Source organism: Mustela putorius, unplaced genomic scaffold (assembly GCF_011764305.1).
Source record: "Mustela putorius furo isolate JIRA1106 unplaced genomic scaffold, ASM1176430v1.1 tig00000487_pilon_pilon_pilon, whole genome shotgun sequence".
NCBI classification, from domain to species: domain Eukaryota; kingdom Metazoa; phylum Chordata; class Mammalia; order Carnivora; family Mustelidae; genus Mustela; species Mustela putorius.
In genome coordinates, this window is record NW_025421399.1 from 1,086,232 (window position 1) to 1,105,262 (window position 19,031).

General features: G+C 46.3%; 1 protein-coding gene across 3 annotated transcripts in view; it reads right to left on the minus strand.

Moving 5' to 3' along the window:
• Nucleotides 1-19,031, minus strand: part of STAT5B (signal transducer and activator of transcription 5B) — a 67,815-nt gene that overhangs the window by 3,573 nt on the left and 45,211 nt on the right. The window contains exons 3-16 of one of the 3 annotated variants that reach the window (XM_045080705.1): nt 17,454-17,610; nt 15,722-15,811; nt 14,438-14,612; nt 11,585-11,715; nt 11,164-11,315; nt 10,569-10,724; nt 9,966-10,145; nt 9,488-9,575; nt 9,285-9,407; nt 8,410-8,502; nt 5,084-5,290; nt 4,208-4,302; nt 3,975-4,105; nt 2,026-2,196 (exon numbers count right to left, since the gene is read on the minus strand). In XM_045080705.1, coding sequence (XP_044936640.1) covers nt 2,026-2,196; nt 3,975-4,105; nt 4,208-4,302; nt 5,084-5,290; nt 8,410-8,502; nt 9,285-9,407; nt 9,488-9,575; nt 9,966-10,145; nt 10,569-10,724; nt 11,164-11,315; nt 11,585-11,715; nt 14,438-14,612; nt 15,722-15,811; nt 17,454-17,610 — 1,949 coding nt within the window. The remainder of the gene's footprint in view (nt 1-2,025; nt 2,197-3,974; nt 4,106-4,207; nt 4,303-5,083; nt 5,291-8,409; nt 8,503-9,284; nt 9,408-9,487; nt 9,576-9,965; nt 10,146-10,568; nt 10,725-11,163; nt 11,316-11,584; nt 11,716-14,437; nt 14,613-15,721; nt 15,812-17,453; nt 17,611-19,031) is intronic. The other 2 variants (XM_004772698.3, XM_045080706.1) reach the window with 2 other exon arrangements.

Genomic DNA, 19,031 nt, shown 5'->3' on the forward strand with positions numbered 1-19,031 from the left:
AGGGGGGAAACAGTGATGAGAAGCAAAGTTCTCAATGAAATAAAAATGCAACCTCCCTTAAGAATCACATCTTTTCTCTGGATAGTACACAACTACTTCATTCTATCTTAGGATCTGATACAAGCACTTAATATTTTAATTTGTTAGGAGGACCTGGTCTAGAAGCCTTAATACTAAAAGTGTAAATTAAAATATCTTCTGAGTTGGCTTGGATGTGTTAATAAATTCTTCAAACCACAGAAAACATATACTTCAGCACAAATCCAAATCAAGCATTAATTGTACACTAAGTATAAAAAGAAAAAATATTTTAAAAGTTTAAAGTTATAGACGCAGCAGAGTGATAAGGATTTGCTTTGTGATAAGGATTTGCTTTGTGTCCCAGGGAATAAATCGAGGTGAGCAGAAGAGGACAAATTTTCAATCACAGAAAGAATGTTGTTATAATTAGAACTGCCCACAAAAGAAAGGGGCTGTCTTGGGAAAAATTGATTTCCCATCACTGAAGAGTTTTAAGCAGAAGATGTACAAACACTTGTCAGGGGTAGTACCGAGAAATCAGAGAGGAATGAATCTGACTTGATGGTCCCCATAGTCATTCTGAGTATCTCCTCTTTTAGGAAAGGGAGTATCAGTCAAGTATCTGTGCTCTTTTGTTTCCCTGCACTCTCTGCGTTTGGGGTTAATCAGATGGTCACTCATCCTGTATTGTCCATGCCCTGTGGCTGGTTAAGAATGCTGGTGTGGGGGCGCCTGGGTGGCTCAGTGGGTTAAGCATCGACTCTTTATCTCTTTTTTTTCTTAAAAATTTTATTTATTTATTTGATAGAGAGAGAGATCACAAGTAGGCAAAGAGGTGGGCAGAGAGAGAGGGAGAAACAGGCTCCCTGCTGAGCAGGTCTGTAAATACAATCTTATAACATCACTTTAATGACTACATAGAATTCCACTGTATGTTGATTTGATGTTATTTGAGAGACTTACAGTTTAGGTTATTCACAGTTTTCTGTTGTGAATTAATATCGAGATAACCTGGCGTACCTGGCTGACTCATTCATTAGAGCATGCAACTCTTTTTCTTTTTTTTTAAAAGATTTTATTTATTTATTTGACAGGCAGAGGTCACAAGCAGGCAGAGAGGCAGGCAGAGAGAGAGGAGGAAGCAGGCTCCCTGCTGAGCAGAGAGCCCGATGTGGGGCTCGGTCCCAGGACCCTGGGATCATGACTTGAGCCGAAGGCAGAGGCTTTAACCCACTGAGCCACCCAGGCGCCCCAGAGCATGCAACTCTTGATGTCAAGATCCGGTGTTCAAGCCCCACATTGGGGGTAGCTTACTACATACATTCGTACGTACATATATACATGTGCACGTACATAAATAAACTAACTCACTGAGATAACCTGGTGCATGCATCCTGTTCGACTATTTCCCTAGGATAAATGCCTAATCTGTTCCAAACTTTTCTGGAAATTTTATAATTAATACAGAATACTTTTATGAACAGAAACACTAAAACCATCTGTTTTGAAAAACAAGTTTTATCTTTTTTAAAAAATTTTATTTATTTATATGAGAGAGAGAGAGAGAGCGAGAGAGCAAGCAGGAAAAGCAGCAGAGAGGGGAAGCAGATTCCACACTGAGCAGGGAGCCTGACATGGGGCTCAATCCCAGGACCCTGAGATCACGACCTAAGCCAAAGGCAGATGCTTAACCGACTGGGCCACTCATGTGCCCCAAATTTTATCTTTCTAATTTTACTTGATCTAAGCTTGTTTTAAAAACAATTTGAAAAAAATAATAATAAAAGCAATTCATTCCCTTCCATTTGATATTTGGGTTAGCAGCAGATATGATTGAAGAATATATATAGTCTGGGATTTACAATTCTCCTGAATAATGCTTGAACACCAATAACTAAATACTAATTGTGTACGTGTTTTTGCAAGACAGACACACATACACACGTAAAACTAAAAGAAAACGAAAATCACAACAAAACCCAATCAGAGCACAAACACCGTTACCAGTGGCAGGCTCGCACGGAACTGGTGTATAGTATCTGGAGTACACTTCATCTTTTGGCCGATCAGGAAACACATAGATGAGGTAATTCAGGTCCCCCAAACGGTCGGCCAGGGACCGGATGGAGAAGTCTCTGGTGGTAAAAGGCATCAGGTTCCAAAACATCCTTTCCTCTAGAATAATAAACAGAATAATCATATTCTAAGCAGATTTCTTTTTTTAATTTTTTATTTTTTTATAAACATATATTTTTATCCCCAGGGGTACAGGTCTGTGAACTGCCAGATTTACACACTTCACAGCACTCACCATAGCATATACCCTCCCCAATGTCCATAACCCCGCCCCCCTCTTCCAATCCCCCTTCCCCCAGCAACCCTCAGTTTGTTTTGTGAGATTAAGAGTCACTTATGGTTTGTCTCCCTCCCAATCCCATCTTGTTTCATTTATTCTTCTCCTAGCCCCCATGTTGCATCTCCACTTCCTCATATCAGGGAGATCATATGATAGTTGTCTTTCTCCGTCTAAGCAGATTTCTAAACAGAAAATCTTAAAACCCAAATATACTACAAATCAAAGCTCTATATTAGAACTGTCCCGATAAAGATCTCCATTTAAAAATAGCCACAGGTTGTAGGTCACCTCGTTGGCTCAGTCTTAACAGTTAAGCGTTTGACTTTTGATTTCTGGCTCACGTCGTGACCTCAGGATTGTGGGATGCACCCCCATGTTGGGCTCCACCTGATAGCAGGGAGTCTGCTTGGGGATCTCTCCCCCTCTGCCCCTACCCCTCTCCACTCTCTCTTAAATATGTGAATAAATCTTAAAAAAAAAAAAAAAAAAGACCAAATGAGGTTGTGGCTCAATTATTTAAGAAAGTGACGGGGAGATAAGCTGGTAGGCACTTCCCTAGAGGTCCATGATCTCAGGTAGTTTCATTCAAATGGTTTTCAGTTCCTCTGTAGAAGAAATAGTTCTTACTGACTCCAAGCCTTGACCCCTGTACAAAAGTACATGAGAGAGCCAGGAAGCATGTCCACGTCATGCAGAGGCTGCACGAGAGCTATGAAAAGCTGCTAGTATCTTTAAGTTGCAAAAAAATGAGTGAGCTACCCTTAACTTATTGTGAGGATCAGAGAAAAGAATTGTTCTTGGATGGAAATAGTCAGTGGCCATGGCTTTATGTTGATTAGGATAAAGGAATAATTGAAATAGCATATTACTCTGGGGCACCTGGGTGGCTCAGTTGGTTAAGCATAGCCTTTGGCTCAGGTCCTGATCCCAGGGTTCTGGGATCGAGCCCTGTATCAGGCTCCCTGCTCAGCGAGGAGCCTGCTTCTCCCTCTCCTCCCTGCTGTTGCTCTCTCTTGCTATTTCTTTCTCTCAGATAAAATCTTTTAAAAAAGTAAAATAAAATAGCACATTACTTCCAGTCTAATGACTCCCTAATCATCCAAGTAATTCTTCACTGAAATAAGCTCTGGTTCAGTAATAAGAAGGCAGACATTTCAAAAGGGAAGCAGCTCAGATTGTGGACAGAACGCTGTATGACAGGTATCTACTTCACCGTTACACAGGTGTCTCTCAGAATTAGTAACTGTGTTCCCCATGGTATGATTTTATTAGCTGCTTTGCTACCCCAGCTGCACCATGGTGACCCATTTGCAGGCCCTTCATCAGAAATGACCCCATAATTAGTGCTCAGTAAGTCATTTGTTGAAGTAATTTTACAACAAAAGCAGCTAACTAGAACCATATTTTAAAGCTTTTTTACTTATTCACTTGAGATGGGGGAGGGTGAAGGGAGAAGCAGACTCCCTGCTGAGCCAGGAGCCTGATGTGGGGCTTGATCCCAGAACCCAGAGATCATGACCTGAGCCAAAGGCAGATGCTTAACCATCTGAGCCACCCAGGCACCCCCAAAATATGTTCCAAAAAGGAGGGAACTCACGAGAATCAAACTTCCAAGCAATGGTGATGCCGCCAATTTCAGAGTCGCTGAATCTCAGCAGGAAGGTCCCATCAGGCTTGTTAATGAGTAGGTCATGGGCCTGTTGCTTGTTCACGAAACCCAAAATAGCCCTGGATCACAGAGGCCAAAGAGGAGAAACAGATGTGATGTTTTAACAGCGGAAAGAAGAGCTTTATACTCTATTGGCTGACTTAGGAAATGACAATTCTCACCCATCATTCCAATGAGGCTTGAGATGTTTTTTTAACACTTCCATCACACCATCGAACCACTGCCAGAATGTGTAATTTCGCCCTGGTAAATTCTCCTGGTTGGAGATACAACAATGAGCACAAGAAGGCCAAGTGTAACACCTAGAATATTGCCTGCGAATACTTAAATTAAAAAAAATTAAATGAAAAACAAACATCTACACTGTCAGAATCATACAAATAAACATGCTTGTCCAAGTTTTACCAAATGGTCCTACCGTCAAAAACCCAGACAGAGAGGAAGACAGAAGGGAAAACAGAGAAGTTACCAACCCCCAGTGGCCCCCTGCTACAAACAACTTCACTTGGATTTGGGCTGACTTGTCCTTTGCTTTTATGAATTAGGACACTTAAAACACCTGGGGATGGAGGTGTACGCAAAGAGAAACAAAAGGTGGGACATCTCAATGACCTGATGCTGGGGGAGACGCTTCCTCCCTCAGCATTCCCTCTGGTGGGCTGAGGGCCCCACGGTAGCCTGGCTCTGCAGGATTATGTAGCAGGGAGCATCAGAGAGTCCATGGGAAAGAACCATGGACTTCTGATCACAAAAAGCTTTACTTCTTGTGAGACATGCTCTCATTTGCTTTGCTCTATTTCCTTTATAAAGGGAAAAAAATCCACTAGCTGCACACAAAGCCCAGTTTACTTAAATATTCAAAGACCGAATTTTCTACATAAAAAATTATGTGCTTATCCATCTGTTCAGGAGCTTCCTATTACGTGGGGCCCATTTTATTAGAGTCATGAAGAACAAACGCCCCGGGGCTGGAAGCCTCCGGAAGGCATCTAGTTCAGAGGGACTGATCCAAGGGCAGCTGGTGGCAGGTCCCTCACCCTGTTGAACTGGGACCAGGACACGGACATGCCATTATAGTCTTCAAGGTGGCTGCTGCTGCTGTTGAACAGTTTCTGGGCCAGGAACACGAGGTTCTCCTTGGTCAGGCCGCGGTTGCTCTGCACTTCGGCCTTGAATTTCATGTTGAGTGCCTCACACAGCTGTGGCCACAGCACTTTGTCAGGCACGGCGAATGGCACCCTGCCCTGAGGCGGAGGGAAGCCAGAATCTTATGAGAAAACAGTTGCATGATTTATTCACTCAACCCGCAAAATGAAAACACTGATGGCTCAATGCTGTTACAAACATTTGTCTCGCTGAGCCTGAAGATAAATTCTAACTTTTTTGACATAGGCAGCTCTGTGAGACAACTTAGGAGGTACCCTCAAGCTCTCTATGGTGTTCTGTAAATGAGCTGCTGAACCTCCAGTCTCATCCTATATTCTAAGAGCCACAGAACCAAAATGGGAACCAAAGCGGGAACGGGACTCAGACTGGTTCTCTAGCGGCAGGCAGAGAGAATAGTGTGCATACTCACGCACACGTGTGCATAAGTGTGATCCTTGAACCCAGCTCAATGTGAAAAAATTTTATGTGGAAGAATGGAAACGGAGTTGGACCACTTGTAATTGAGGAGCAGGTTATAATATGGATTTTTAATAAACTGTTTTTCATCCCATTCAGACATGGCACTTCATTTTATTTTTCCATTATTACAACATTTTTGGGGGGAATAGGCAACAGAATCACATAATATAAAATTTTAAAAGTATGCAAGGGTATACAGTGATGTGTCTTTTGTTTTGTTTTGTTTTAAGGCTTTATTTGGGAGAGAAGGAGAGCAGCAGAAGGAAAGGGAGAAGCAGACTCCCTGCTGGGCAGGAAGGTAGATGTGGGGCTCAATCCCAGGACCCTGGGAACATGACCTGAGCTTAAGGCTGAGCCACCCAGGTGCCCCGTGAAGTCACTTTCTTAACTCTGTGTCCCAGCAGCCCAGTTCCTCTGCCCAGAACATATAATCTAGTTTATTGTGTATGCCTCCAAAGATATTCTATGCATGCCGGGAAATATATATAACTTTTCATTTTTAAAAATATAAATGGGGGCACCTGGGTAGCTCTCTCAGTTAAGCACCCGACTCTTGATTTTTGGCTCAGGTCATGATCTCAGGGTTGTGAGACTGAGACCTGCATTGGGTTCTATGCTCAGCAGGGAGTCCGCCTGAGAATCTCTCTCTCCCTTTCCTGCTATCCCTGCCTCCGCTCATGTACTCTCTCTCTAAATAAAAACAAAATAAATAAATTATTGAATATATATATATATATATTTACCTATTTTTATATATTATTTATATATATTATATATATTACATATATAGAATAGCATATAATCCACATGTTCTACCTCTCCCTTTTCTCACTTAATATCTGTAAGACCTTACATTAGCACATAAACACATGTTCTTCTGTGGCTGCTAAATATTCCACAGTATGGAAGAACAATACTATAGTTAGCCAGGCCCCCATAGATGGACATCTATGTATCAGCCCAGTGATCTTCAGCTATTATAAACAAGTCTGCAACGTACTTATGTCATCTGACACAGATGGAAATATATCTCTAGAATAAATCCCCACAAGTATGTATTTATTTTAAAAGAGCATAAGATGTACACTAGTCATTAACACAACTGAAAATGCTAAAAATGCTTATTTATTTAGGTATTGCCTAAATTTAGGCAATTTATTTAGCAATGACATGTTGCAAGAGCTGCCAACGTGACACGAGGAATGAGCTTGGACAGGCAGGGAGGGGAATGAGAGGACAGGCAGCAAAACCTATCCAGGAGGCTTATGAGGACTTGCTGCAGGCAGTTTTAAGAGAAGCCTCAAACTTGGGATCTGCAGAATGGGCATGGGAGAATTTCTGTTATAAATCTCACCTTTGCAGCAAAAATACTGTTCTATAAAGAGGACTGTTTTTTTGGTTTTTTTTTAGATTTTTAAAAATTTGTTTATTTTAGAGAGAGAGCTTGAGAGGGGAGAGGGTCAGAGGGAGAAGCAGACTCCTTTTGAGCAGGCAGCCCGATGTGGGACTTGATCCCGGGACTCTAGATCATGACCTGAGCTGAAGGCAGTTGCCCAACCGAGCCACCCAGGGGCCCCTGTAAAGAGGACTGCTGAGAGAACTCACTGAGACTCTTCATGTTAGAGTATGTGAGAGAAGGATATAATTCTATATCCTGAATGCCAACCAGAACCTTTTATCAGGCTTTCATGGAGTATGTGCTGCTGGAAATGGGTGATACCTAGAGCTCTTCCTAATTAAATGTTTTAAAGATGCTCATCAAGCGCACATGAGTGGTCGGAGAGTGTTTGACGCACAGATCCACAAAACCACGTTCCTGCCCTTAGACAAAGCATCTCATTCTTCGTGAGTTGGTATGAATCATGGAACCTCAAGTTTGGAGAAGACATGAAACAGCACCCTCATCGAATGGAGGGAAGAGGGCAGGAAGCAACTGCTAAACTATAAGGAATGCTCTGAGAGGTCTACCTTCTGGAGTCCTAAACTCCACTCACGGTCTGACCCAAGGATTTATTTATTTATTCATTTATTAAAGATGTTTATTTATTTATTTGTTTGTTTGTTTGTTAGAGAGAGAGAGAAAGCATGCGCGCAAGCACTGGCAGATGGAGGCAGAGGGAGAAGCGGGCTCCCCACCGAGCAAGGAGCCCGATGTGGGACTCGATCCCAGGATGCTGGGATCATGACCTGAACTGAAGGCAGCTGCTTAACCAACTGAGCCACCCAGGTGTCCCTGACCCAAGGATTTAAAACACTATTCACTAAACAGTGACTACGTGACAAACATTTTGTATTTTGTATGTTACCTAATTTCATTTATTATTTTTTAACGTAAACTCTGTGCCCAAAATGGGACCTGAACTCATGATCCCCAGATCAAGACTTGCATGCTCTCCTGACTGAGCCAGCCAGGTGCCCCTGAATGTTACCTAATTTCATCTTTCTAGCAGCACTATGGACCACTACCATCCCTGTGGTACGGACACTTGGGGAAACTTAGGCTCAAAGAGAGAAAGTGAATTCCCTGTGGTCACAAGGTGAGGAAATGGTGGGGCGTGAGTTTAACCCTTGGCCAGATTCTAAGCTCACGCTCTTTCCATTCTCCACATACTCTCTACTCTGCCTCCCACTACAGAAATCTGCGCTTTTCTATGCTTTTCTAGGAGAGAACACATGAAAGAGATTCATGACACCAGCGTCAGGATCTTAGACCCACAGGCTCAGGGAATCCACTCACAGGCTCTGCAAAAGCATTGTCCCAGAGGACGGTGGCCGTCGCATTGTTGTCCTGGCTGCCATGGACGATCACCACCACTGGGAGGGACAGGGTCTAGAAACACAAAAGAGAAAGGCTGAGTGCCAAGAGCGACACGTTCCTCTCTTGCTTTTCTTTTTCTTTATCACAACACGTTCATTCTCTCTTCAGTTTCACTAAGTGTCACACTTGAATAGAAAACCTGATTGGCTCCAGGAATCACAGGACCCTTCACAGTGGTGCAATCTTAGAAATTTTAGATATTTTAAGAAGTGTTGGCTTAGATACTTCTGAAGGAGGCAGTAAGGTTCTCAAAAGGAGAAGAAGAGAGAAAAGAGAAAGAGTATGGAGTATTTCTAGAAGAAAATAGCAAGTAACAAATGTCTCAAAATTACTACAACTGTTACTTGAAGTCATCTGGAGTGATGTTTCCCTGATTTATTCCTACCGATATCTCCAGCTATTTCATCTTTTTCTCTTTTTTAAAAAGATTTTATTTACTTATTTGACAGAGAGAGAGATCACAAATAGGCAGAGAGGCAGGCAGAGAGAGAGGAAGGGAAGCAGGCTCCCCGCCGAGCAGAGAGCCCGATGTGGGGCTTGATCCCAGGACCCCGAGATCATGACCTGAGTCGAAGGCAGAAGCTTAACCAACTGAGCCACCCAGGCGCCCTCCAGCTATTTCAATTTGCTATTTCCTATTATTGCAGAACTTAAGAGAATCTAAGACACACAATTTTAAGGATGACGCCTCCCCATTTTCTGTCCACTGAAGGTTAAGACACTATGTGATCAAAACAATTCTTTTGTAATACAAAGTACACACACACACACCACACGCTGAGGGAGGGCTTTACCTTGACTTGAAAAACCAGCTCATTTCCACCAACACTGAACTGTGATTCAAACAGGATTGTAAATTTTTCTTCTGTTACTGACTCTGCTCCACGACGGTCAGACCTCTTAATTCGTTTCAGGGACTGCAAAGGAGACAAATAAAAAAGGTTAGAGCCCTCACACAACTAGGGAAGATTTGTTCTTTTCCTTCTCCCATGCTCACCATGTTCCTGAAGTGCGCGCTGAGGGTGCCGGTGGCCTGGTGATACTCCATCACACAGCAGTTGTTCAGAATCTCGCCACTGTAGTCACTGCAGAGCAGAAAGAGACTAGACACAATACCCTCACAGTGTGTCAGTAAATGTAGGGTAGAAAATATATTAGGGGGGACCCAACAAAGAAGGTTGTAAAAATGGATATCATTTAAAGGAAATGTTAGCTCAATAAAATATATAAGATATAAACATACATTAACATAAAAGAAATGTTCTTGGATATATTCCTACCAAATGAATGAAAATCATGTGCTTTTCCACAGAAGGAAAGCCTGTTTGCTTTTTCTGAGCCAGAAGAGGCTAGAAGGGCTCACAGGGCTCCTAAAACGACTGGCAGCATCCAGAATGCTGACTAGGAGGCTGGAGCACATTGTTCCTGTTGTAAAGCCTTGAAAGAGCCAGACATGACGGGGAGGGCACGCGTACTTGCGGGTGTTCTCGTTCTTGAGCAGCGACTTGGCCTGCTGCTCGCTGATGATGGTGGCCTTCACCTGGGGGGGGTTCATGTGCACGTTCAGCTTCCCACCCACCAGCAGGCGCACCGTCGCTGCAAACTTGGTCTGGGTCTTCAGGACCTGAGGGGGCTGCTTCTCAATGATGAACGTGCTGCGGGGACACAAGGGACCAGACCACACATGATGCTGACTCAGGGGACAGGGTCTGCCCACAGACGTGGGGAGGCTACCGGGGCTCGGCAGGCAAAGGAAGGGCACACGGCACAGCTCCTGTTCCCAGGGAGGACACCGAGAGTCAGAAGAGGTGGTGGGAGGGGAGGCAGTGACATGACTCAGCAGCTGGCCCAAGCTGGGGGGCGGACAAGGGTAGTCCATGGAGCGTCCACAACAGAGACTGGGCAAGGTCAACACCAAGCAGCCACTGCAACTGAGGACAGAGAGGGATGGGGACCCAAGGCAAAAGAGACAAGGATTCCAACGAGAGCCTCCCTACCACAACCCCGGTGGGCAGAGCATCCCTGGCCTGCTCCATGCCAACCACCCAGGGGCTAGGCGTACTGGAGGCAGCAATCACCTGGTCACCAGGGCTGAGATGATGTCTGTGATAGTGGCGTTGACCTCAGCCAGCATCTCCTCCACTGGGCCGGGGATGGGCAGCTGCTGGCAGAGGTGCTCAGCCCTGCGGATCTGCTGCCGGTTCTGCCAGATGATCTCGGCCAACTTCTCACACCTGCACGGGAGCCCCAGGCCACCGGGAGGACAATGGTATCACCCCACGCCCCAGGCTCGAGGCTGAGAGGCCCCAGTCTGGGAAGAACGCCCCAAGACCCAGTTCCTCCCTCCTCCTGGAAGGTTCTGCACCTCAGCCACCACTCCTGACCCGGGAGCAGAGTGCTCCCTGCCTTTCAGGAACACAGAGCTGCACGGGACCAGCACCCGGGAACCGGTCCGCTCTGCCTGAGGCTTCACTCTGCATACCCAGCCCTGTCCCCTCCCCAGCACAGGAACTCCCTTCCTGGGCACATGGCACATGATGGGGGCCCCAAAGTCGGCATCAGGAGCCAGAACCCTCGGTGAACTAAGCCTTGCTGCAGCACAGAGAGAGCTGACTGCTCAAGGAGTCACCAGAAGCAGCGCCCCTGCCCCCAGCCACCCCCAAACACCATTACCAGGACTGCAGCACGTCCAGGCTGCCCTCGGGGGGCCCTCCGTTCCCTGCCAGCTGTTGCCGCCGCTTCCACTGGATCAGCTCATCGTCCAGAATGATGGTCTGCTGCTTCCGCAGCAGCTGCAGGGTCTTCTGGTGCTTCTCAGCCAGCTCCTGAAGGCAGGTGGGGACAGCAGGCCCTTCTGGGTTCCCACAGAACAGCCCTCACTCGGGAGGCAGGACTGGGGACCAGGCCCTGGGCACAGGCCCTCCCCTCTCCCAAACCCGCTCTGCCTCACATGTTCCCCACAGGAAAGAAGGTTCTGGCCTCCAGCTCTCCAGAATCCCGCTCTCCTCCCAGCCCTAGCCCTCTCTCGGGCTCCCCGGATGGCCCGGGATGTGGGCCTCCACGCTTGGGAGCAGAGGACGCAGACTGCACTTACCACGCGGTACTGCTGCAGTGTCTGGGCCTCATGCTGCAGCCAGGCCTCCAGGGACACCTGCTTCTGCTGGAGGGCAGTCTCCCGGCTCAGACGCTCCTGGGGACTCAGCTGGTTCAGCCCGGCAAACTGAGCTAGAAGAGGCGATGGGACACCCGCGACCATCATTTCCTGGCTTCCTGCAGGAAGCCCAGTAGAACACCAATACCTGTTCTGGAGGCAAGGCCCTGAGGGTCTGCCCAACATTAGACCGATGGCTACTTGGGGCTCCAGCAGCCAAGAGAGCCAGACCTGAGCGGGCTCTGAGCCCTGTCCTCTCGGCCCTGGCCTCTCGACTGTGATCTCCTCTTTAGGGACTGTACAGATGGAAGCCTGGGGGCAAACACTCCCTAGACCTCCCTTCCATCTTAGTCTACACAGCTGCCTGCGCAGACCTCCTCACGCCACTCGGGGGTCCAGCGTGGAGCCTTGCTGCCTGGTTCGATGTGTGCCCTCACTGTTCACTAACTGAGGAACCTCGGGGAAATCATTTCCCTCTTCTGGGCCTCAGTTTACCCATGTGCAAAATGGGAGAATCTTGGCCCCTGCCTCAGTGAGTCAACAAGGAATAAGTAAGTGATGATCCACCAAAGGCACAAGGAACCTCCCGGCTCGTGGGCCCTGAAGGTCAGAGCTGGTCCTTCCTGGGCAGTGGTTTCCAGTGCAGGTTACAGGGTGCCAGAGACAAGTGGCTGTTCAGTCCCACCCCACACAGAAGGACCGCCTAGGGAAGCCCCTGCCCCATAGGCTCTGTCCCCCACCAGGAGCCCAGGAGCCTCTCCTCTGGAACAAGGGGTTTCTCCAAGTGCTGGCAGGGGCCTAACATGTTGGTTTGTCCAGGCTGGGTGATCGCCAGCTCAGCGGACCAACCAGGAGATGGAGAGGCACAGAAAGGCACACACAGGGACAGAAGGAGAAGGTGGCGAGAGGAAGGGAATGTCCAGCGCCCACTGGCAGCAACACAGAAACAGCAAGATTCTCTCAGGACAGGGAGGCAGCTTCTCTCCACGCTAGCGTGGGGCTCTCATCCATGGCACGAAGAGGGAGTCAGGGAAGCCTCCTTACCGTTCTACAAAAAATCTATTATGAAATACTTCAGAACCAGGGAAGGTAGAAAGAGTAATGCAAGGAACATCTGTGTATTATAACCCAGCTGAAGAAACCACAGAGAAAGCCACCTGTATGTCCTTCCCTGCTTGCCAACCCATCCCAGCCTCCAAAGGTAACCACTGTCCTCCACGCTGGGATTATCACGGCCTGCCCAGCGTCTTGCTGAGTATCCCAGTGTCCTCACTTGGGCTGAGACAAGGAGATGGGAGCATCAGCATGTTGTGGTCAAGGGCCATGTCACACTGACTGAGGCCCTGCCTCATGGACACACAAGCTGGGACAGACGAAAAGGAACTCGAGACAGCCCGGGAAACCCTAGCACTGGAGGAGAACTAGAAATACGGTTCTGATCCCATGACTGGGGACTGAGAGAGAAGACTACCGTCCAGCCGTGGCACACAGCAACATAGTCCTGAGGCCACCTCAGAAATCCTGCCATCCACTGGGGGTGCTGGTGATTCCACACCTGGGTCCAACCTCCCTAAGCGAGTGACCCACTTAGGTCTCTCCTGGCACTCTGTGGAAGCTTCTGGAAGGGAGGTCAGGAGATGGGAGGCAATTCTCTGCTTCACTGGAGGGAGCTGAGCCTTCTCTTGCACAAACAGAGCAATAAGTTTGCATTTCTGATGAGTCAACTTGATAAATGAGACTGAACTGACATTGTATGGTGGGTAGAAATCCAAAGCAGAATCTAATGCAAACCTATAAATAGGAAATAGAAAACCCAAGAAGAGGACTGGAAGAACTATCAGCCATCAAAGGCTGGGGTAGAACTGACAGCCTGAATTTTCCTATTCTCCAGTCTAGGAAGAGGGCCACCCTTTCTGTGAGGTCAGTCTGAGATGGATTCAGATGGAGGAAGACATGCTGGAACAATCCCACCAACATTTACTCAACACCTGGTATGCGTGAGCCTGAGGGTACAGAGGTATAAGACATAATACCTTCTCAAAGACTATATTCTACTGAGGGAGATGGAGTTATTAATAAATAATATCAAGACAGCTGTAAGACTGACCCACATGCAGAGTCTTAGAGAAGCACTTGGATAGAGATGGTTATGCGTCTGTATAGCCGGGTTGATCAAGCAGAGGCTTTTCAGAGATTCTCTGCAGGGCCTGCTTGCAGGGAGAGGGAAGTTAAAGTCACCCTGTCAAATTCCTACACAGTCAGTAGGGGGCCCCAGTGGGGACCCAGAATCTACTGATGAAGTTTTCAATACCCAGGTACCTAGAAGGATTTACACAAGGAAGGGGAGCTTTGTCCTTTAGGTGCTAGGACAGCCTCTGAATAACCACACAAAACAGCATTAAACATTTGTCATTACAAACACAGCTCTTAGCCCTTATACTTTCTCTGCTTAGAGAATTTAACATTTCAGTAAAGCAGCATTTATGAAACATCAAGTATACACTAAACTTTTTTTTACTAGACTATGAACTTCTTCCCACAGGTGGAAATGTCTTCCCCAACAGACCAGGAAGAACATCCGTGCGGGAAACCTGAGTGAGACCCACACTCGCTGAAGGCAAGCTTGTGACCTCTCTTCCTTCCTAAGCCTCTTCCTCCCTGCCCCAACCTTAGGCAAATTCCTGCTACTCAAGAGAAAGGAGAAAGCCTCTAAACAGAAACCTGGTTCTTTTCCAATCTGACCTGAACTTCCTTCTAGCCCTCGTGACACACACTGCCTGGCCATGTGGGCCTCACCCTGGATCCGCAGGCTCTCCTGATACTGGATGATGAAGTACTCCTGGGTCTGCTGCAGCTTCTTCAGTTCATTCTCTGTGTCTTGTGTGACCAGCCGGAGCTCCTCAAACGTCTGGTTGATCTGGAGGTGTTTCTGGGACATGGTGTCAGCAAGACTTCCAACCGGAGAAGTACCCTGGAGACAGAATGGGGAGAGTGCAGGCCACAGTGAGGATGGAAGAAAGCCTTATGAAGGAAAAGCCAATGCTAGCACCTCAAACCTGGCTGAAATCCCAAAAGTGGAATTTTGAGTCAGAGGAACCACACACATCATTTGTGAGAACCAATGAGGAGGACGGGAGAAAAGGAGGGAAAATAGGTGATCTGGCCAACTGTGACACCTTCTTAAGTCACAGTAGAAATTTCGGGGCGCCTGGGTGGCTCAGTGGGTTAAGCCTCTGCCTTCGGCTCAGGTCATGATCTCAGCGTCTTGGGATCGAGCCCTATGTCCAGCTCTCTGCTCAGCGGGGAGCCTGCTTCCTCCTCTCTCTCTGCCTGCCTCTCTGCCTACTTGTGATCTGTCTGTCAAATAAATAAATACAATCTTTAAAAAAAAAAAAAAAAAGAAAAGAAATTTCTGTGACAGTCTGGCCTCCACCAGAGTCACCCAAACAGGGTCCACCTAAGCCCTCTTTGGAGAGAGTACATCCAGGAGTTATCTAATGATGGTAACCCCTCGTTCCACATTCGCTCACCGACCCAATGCCATGGACCGTGTGAGGTGCTGGAGACACAACGGGGAACAAGGCTGTGTGAACACACATCATCTGTGTCCTCACTCAAGACCTTCTTGTAACTGGGGGAAGAGGCTGAACCTCTCACAGACAGCATCGTAGAGACCCCCAAAATGAAGTTACAGGGGAGGCATCAATAAGGCTTTTATGGATCCAGCCATTTAGGTGACCTGGTCTCGGCCACTCCTTCAACACTTGTTTGAAAGGGGGCTCAGCAAAAATCCTTCTTAAGTAATCTCACCTGAATATGAGCATGCTTTACTCAAAAACCATTCAGTTGGGATTAAATTATTTCACACTTGTCCACACTGTTTTGTGGTGATAATCTCATCAAGATTATAGATCAGTTAAGATGAGACCATTCTATTACTTTTGTGCCCCTTGGGACAGTGCTCTGGTTATACAGATACAAACAGATGCACACCAAATTATGTTAAGAAATCTGGGTCCAGAGAGAAGTGGGCAAGGAAGGACTTCCCAGCTCCTTTCCCCACACCCACGGGACACTCACATTGTTGGCTTCTCGCACCAGCCTCTGTTCATTGTACAGAATATGTCGGATGCAGCGGACCAGCTCCATGGGACAGCGGTCGTACGTGTTCTAAAAGAATCCAACAGCAGACATCACTTTGTTCCACACCATGTTATGGGGCCTAACGCTACCTCGGTGCAGGGGTGAGATTTTATAAAGGAAGAGACTCCTAGAGACATGATGACATAATCAAAAGCAATGCTGCTCCTCTAATACTAATGGGGAGGAGAAAAGTATGTCATATGAAACCCAATTACAATGAGAAGGCAAGATTATTTTATTTCTTGCCTCTTAATTTGCCTAAAGTGCTAGGGCATCATTCTTGGAAAAAGGATACATAAATTTCAAGAGGACCACGTCAGAGGAGACACTGGACACCATCTTGACTGAGTAATCAAAATTACGACCACCAATGCAGGAAACATGGATGGTATATGTCTCTAGATGTGATATCCTAAGAGGGACAGAACATCACTAAATCTAATTTAAACATCACTGAATCTAACGAGGAGGAGACATCACACAAACCCAAAAGGAGGTCCATTTTATCTTTAAAAATAGACAAGGGGCACCTGGGTGGCTCAGTGGGTTAAAGCCTCTGCCTCCAGCTCAGGTCATGATTCCAGGGTCCTGCAATTGAGCCCCGCATCGGGCTCTCTGCTCAGCAGGGAGCCTGCTCCCCACCCCATCGCCTGCCTCTATGCCTACTTATGATCTCTCTCTCTGTCAGATAAATAAATAAAATCTTAAAAAAAAAACAGACGAGCCAAATTATTTTAAAATGTCAATGCAGGGGCACCTGGCTGACTCAGTTAGTAGAGCATGCAACTCTTGATCTTGGGTTGTAAGTTCAAGCTTCACATTAGGTGTAGAGTTTACTTAAAAATAAAATCTTAGGGGGAAAAAAAGAAAAGGCAATGTAATGAAAGACAAAGAGGTTGAAATGGTTCCAGATTACAGGAGATTAAAGAGACACGACATGGACGCCTGGGTGGCTCAGTTCGTTAAGCGACTGCCTTTGGCTCAGGTCATGATCCCAGGGTCCTGGTATCGAGTCCCACATCTGGCTCCTGGCTCAGCAGAGAGCCTCCTTCTCCCTCTCGCTCTGTCTGTACTCTCACTCCCTGTTAAATGAGTAAATAAAATCTTAAAAAAAAAAAAAAAAGAGGGAGAGAGAGAGAGACAGGACAACCGGATGCAATATGTGGTCCTGGGCCAGAGGGGGAAAAAATGCCATAAAGGTTATTATTGAGTCAGTTAACAAAATGGAAATATAGATATGATTACCTAAGAGTGTTTTGTCAATGTGACATGTACTGAGACTGATAACTGTACTACAAGCAGGAAGAGAAAATGCACACTGAAGCACTTAGGGGCAAAGGGACATGATGTATGCAGCTTAGTCTCAAGTCACAAAAAATGTGTGTGGAGAGAGACGGAATATAATAAAGCAAATATTAACAACGGGTGTTTCTGGGCCTATGTAGGGGTTCTTTGTATCAATCCTGCAATTTCCTATAAATTTGAAATTGTTTTCAAATAAAAAGTTTAAAAATACAAGGCTACAATCCCAAAATCATACAATAAGAACTTTATACACCTAACATGTAACACTGGGTTGAAGCAGAGAAAGAAAAGCTCCATGGCAAGTACTAAATGGAGAGTCTCTCCTAGGGAAGGGAATTGAGCGTGAGCCCTCGTTCACACCCACCTGGAGCTGCGTAGCATAGTGCCCCAGCTTGATCTTCAGTAAGAACCCATCCTCCCCGACTTGGTGCTCCGCCTTCTTCTGCAGCTCCTGCACCAGGCCCTCCAGGAGCTGGGTGGCCTTAATGTTCTCCTGTGGATTATCAAGATCTATTGAGTCCCTAGGGGAAAAAAATTACATACATATGTATACATACATGCAAATACAGTCTCAACGCATCACACCTTTTCTTTAGCTGAAGTGATTTCTTCATAATGCTAATGGCAAATTTCAGAAAACAGTCCAATTCAAATTGTCTAGATGCCTATATTAATCTATCCCTAATCCACTAATTACCTGACTGTATATATTTCCTTTCTTTTCTTCTTTCTTCTCTCTCTCTTTCTTTCTTTTACAATGTACTGCCCTTTCTCCTTCCTTCTATTGACTTGCTCTGGTGCTTACACTATCTGCTGGAAATGAAGGGAAAAGGAAAGTGCTTCGTGTACTCTGAAGGAAACAAGGGCTCTGATAACTTCCTATTTATAGTTACCCCTCAAGGGTGTAAGGGGGCACAAGGTCAAGAATGTTCTACATGCTTCTGCCAGCCTTGACTAGTTCTGTGTGTTGCTAATTTCACACAGTACTTCTTACAGTAAAGACAGGTGCAATAACACTGACTGCCATTTCTAAGGAAGCCTGGAAATGAGTTATAAAGACAGAAGGTGCCTGCAGGCATAGACACAAGTCACTGGTCGCAGGTCTGGGACCTCCAAGCAATGCTAACTCTTCCAGTGACGCAGAGAAACCACTCTACTCTACAGATTTTGTACTAATTCAGAGCCGTTGAACTGGTGACAGGTTGGACAGTTTCCCGCCTTCCCTCTCTTCCTTCTCCTCTTTATTCCTTCCTTTCTTCTCTCCTTCCCCCACTCCCCTCACCAACTCTCTTTTTTCAAACAATTTAGGCAACAATTGCTATTGGGCAGTATTGAGTTGCTCAACTCAGCTCGCTGAAGAAACAAAACAGCTGTCAGATTGAAGTAACGTTCAGTTACTGCTGACCGGGTCTGGAGCCAAGTACGAGATCTGGTGGTCGCTAAAGGCTGCACCTCTACACCCTGAAGTCAGTCAGCAACTAGTCTCAGACAAAGGCTCAAGCAGGTGTGCCCAAACGCTGATGATAACGTAGCTCAGTGAATATACCCACATCTGTACTCTGAGAAGGCAGTAGAGAAAGCCAAATTTTAAATACGTATCCTTTCTGTACTAAGTAAAGTTAACGTATTAAATGAAAGCCTGGAAGGAATGAAGGGCAGCCTGCACCTCTGTTTCCACTGGCAATAATTCTCCTCATCTGAGGAACCCACTCTTGAGAAGATCCGGTCTCTGTGCAAAACTCACAGAAACCATGTACTGGTTCTGGCACTTGAAAACTCAACTCTCTACTTAAAAAGTGGGGGAAGGGGGGAGGCTTTCTTAGCTTAAACATGAAGAAATGAACATCTTTTTAAATTAAAATCTTGGGGCACCTGGGTGGCTCAATGGGTTAAAGCCTCTGCCTTTGGCTCAGGTCATGATCCCAGGATCCTGGGATTGAGG